The 1169-nt window shown below is 70.7% G+C and overlaps 1 protein-coding gene across 1 annotated transcript in view; it reads right to left on the reverse strand.

Annotated features, from left to right (window-relative positions):
- The window catches only part of ZNF469 (zinc finger protein 469), a 40244-nt gene extending 39753 nt beyond the window's left edge, over window positions 1-491 (reverse strand). The window contains exon 1 of the mRNA XM_012722858.1: window positions 390-491. Within this exon, the coding sequence (XP_012578312.1) occupies window positions 390-491 (102 nt within the window). The remainder of the gene's footprint in view (window positions 1-389) is intronic.
- Between the last annotated feature and the right edge of the window lie 678 nt (window positions 492-1169).

Raw genomic sequence — 1169 nt, forward strand, 5'->3', positions numbered from 1 at the left:
GCCGCTCCACACCCCCTTGCGCAGAAAGCTGTTTCCAAGGCATCCGAGGCGGCTTCCCCGGCACTCAGTCTACGCCGGGCTAACTACTTCCGGCCGCCTCGGGCCCTCTCCCAGCCCCCGTTCCCATCCCGAGGAAGGTCCCGTGGAGGACACCCCGACGATGCTGGACCGAGCCGCAGGAACGGCGGTGACCACCAGCATGGACAAGAGGTAGAAATAACAGCGACTCCCGCAAGCTGCCGGGCTGCGCGGTCACTGCCAGCCGCCGTGAGCCAGAAGCTGCCGAGGCCAGGCAGACCCGACTGAGTCCCTGCCCGTGAAGCCTCCAGCACACGCTGCTGGAGCTTCCGGGGGCTGATGTCACTGGGGTGACGTCAGTCTGACCTCACAGGGAATGACGCCACGGGGGCTGATGTCATGGGGTTGACATGACAGGGGCTGTCCTCACGGGTGCTGACGTCACAGGGGATGATGTCAGAGTCTGACCTCATAGGGGCTGACCTCACGGGGGCTGACGTCACAGGGGCCGGTTAGAGTGGACACTGGTGCTGCCCAGCACAGGACCCCTCCTGAAGATGAGCCGGGAGCCCTCGGGGACCCAGAACTGGGACTCCGCGCTGGGGCCCTGGGGCAGTGGGCCGCGTCTGCTCTGGGCCCACGTCCTCAGGACACGGCAGTGGCAGCCGCTGCCCCGCCCCGGCGCCCTCCTGGGCCCTGCTTGCGTGGAGCGCTGACTTCGCAGGTACCCGCTCGGTCGTGCAGGGCTTGGCGCCTGGAGTGGACGAGGCTGGACACCACGGGCCGGACGCCAGGCTGATGGAGGCAGGCAGAGGCCACTCCAGGGCCTGGGGGCGGGGCGCCTGCAGGGCCCGGCTGCAGCCCCCCACTCCCGGGCTCCAGGGTCACAGGTCGCCCACCTGCAGGCCACAGGGGCCTGTGCCCTCCCCAGCACAGTCCCCGGCCAGGAGGAAGCCAGAGCCCTCCCCCGCCCGAGAGGCACCGCGGGGCACGCCTCCCCTGGAGAGAGCCCAGGCGCCCCACGGAGGGCCTGTGAGCTGCTGGCCCACGGCGCCGCACCTGGACTGTCCACCCGCCTCTGCAGGGCCGCTCCTGCGGGCTTGGCTCCCCGGGGAAGGGCGCCCCGAGTCCCCCCCGAGGGGGTCCCACTG

This window comes from Condylura cristata, unplaced genomic scaffold, assembly GCF_000260355.1.
Source record: "Condylura cristata isolate star-nosed mole 26May11 unplaced genomic scaffold, ConCri1.0 scaffold00009, whole genome shotgun sequence".
NCBI classification, from domain to species: Eukaryota; Metazoa; Chordata; class Mammalia; order Eulipotyphla; family Talpidae; genus Condylura; species Condylura cristata.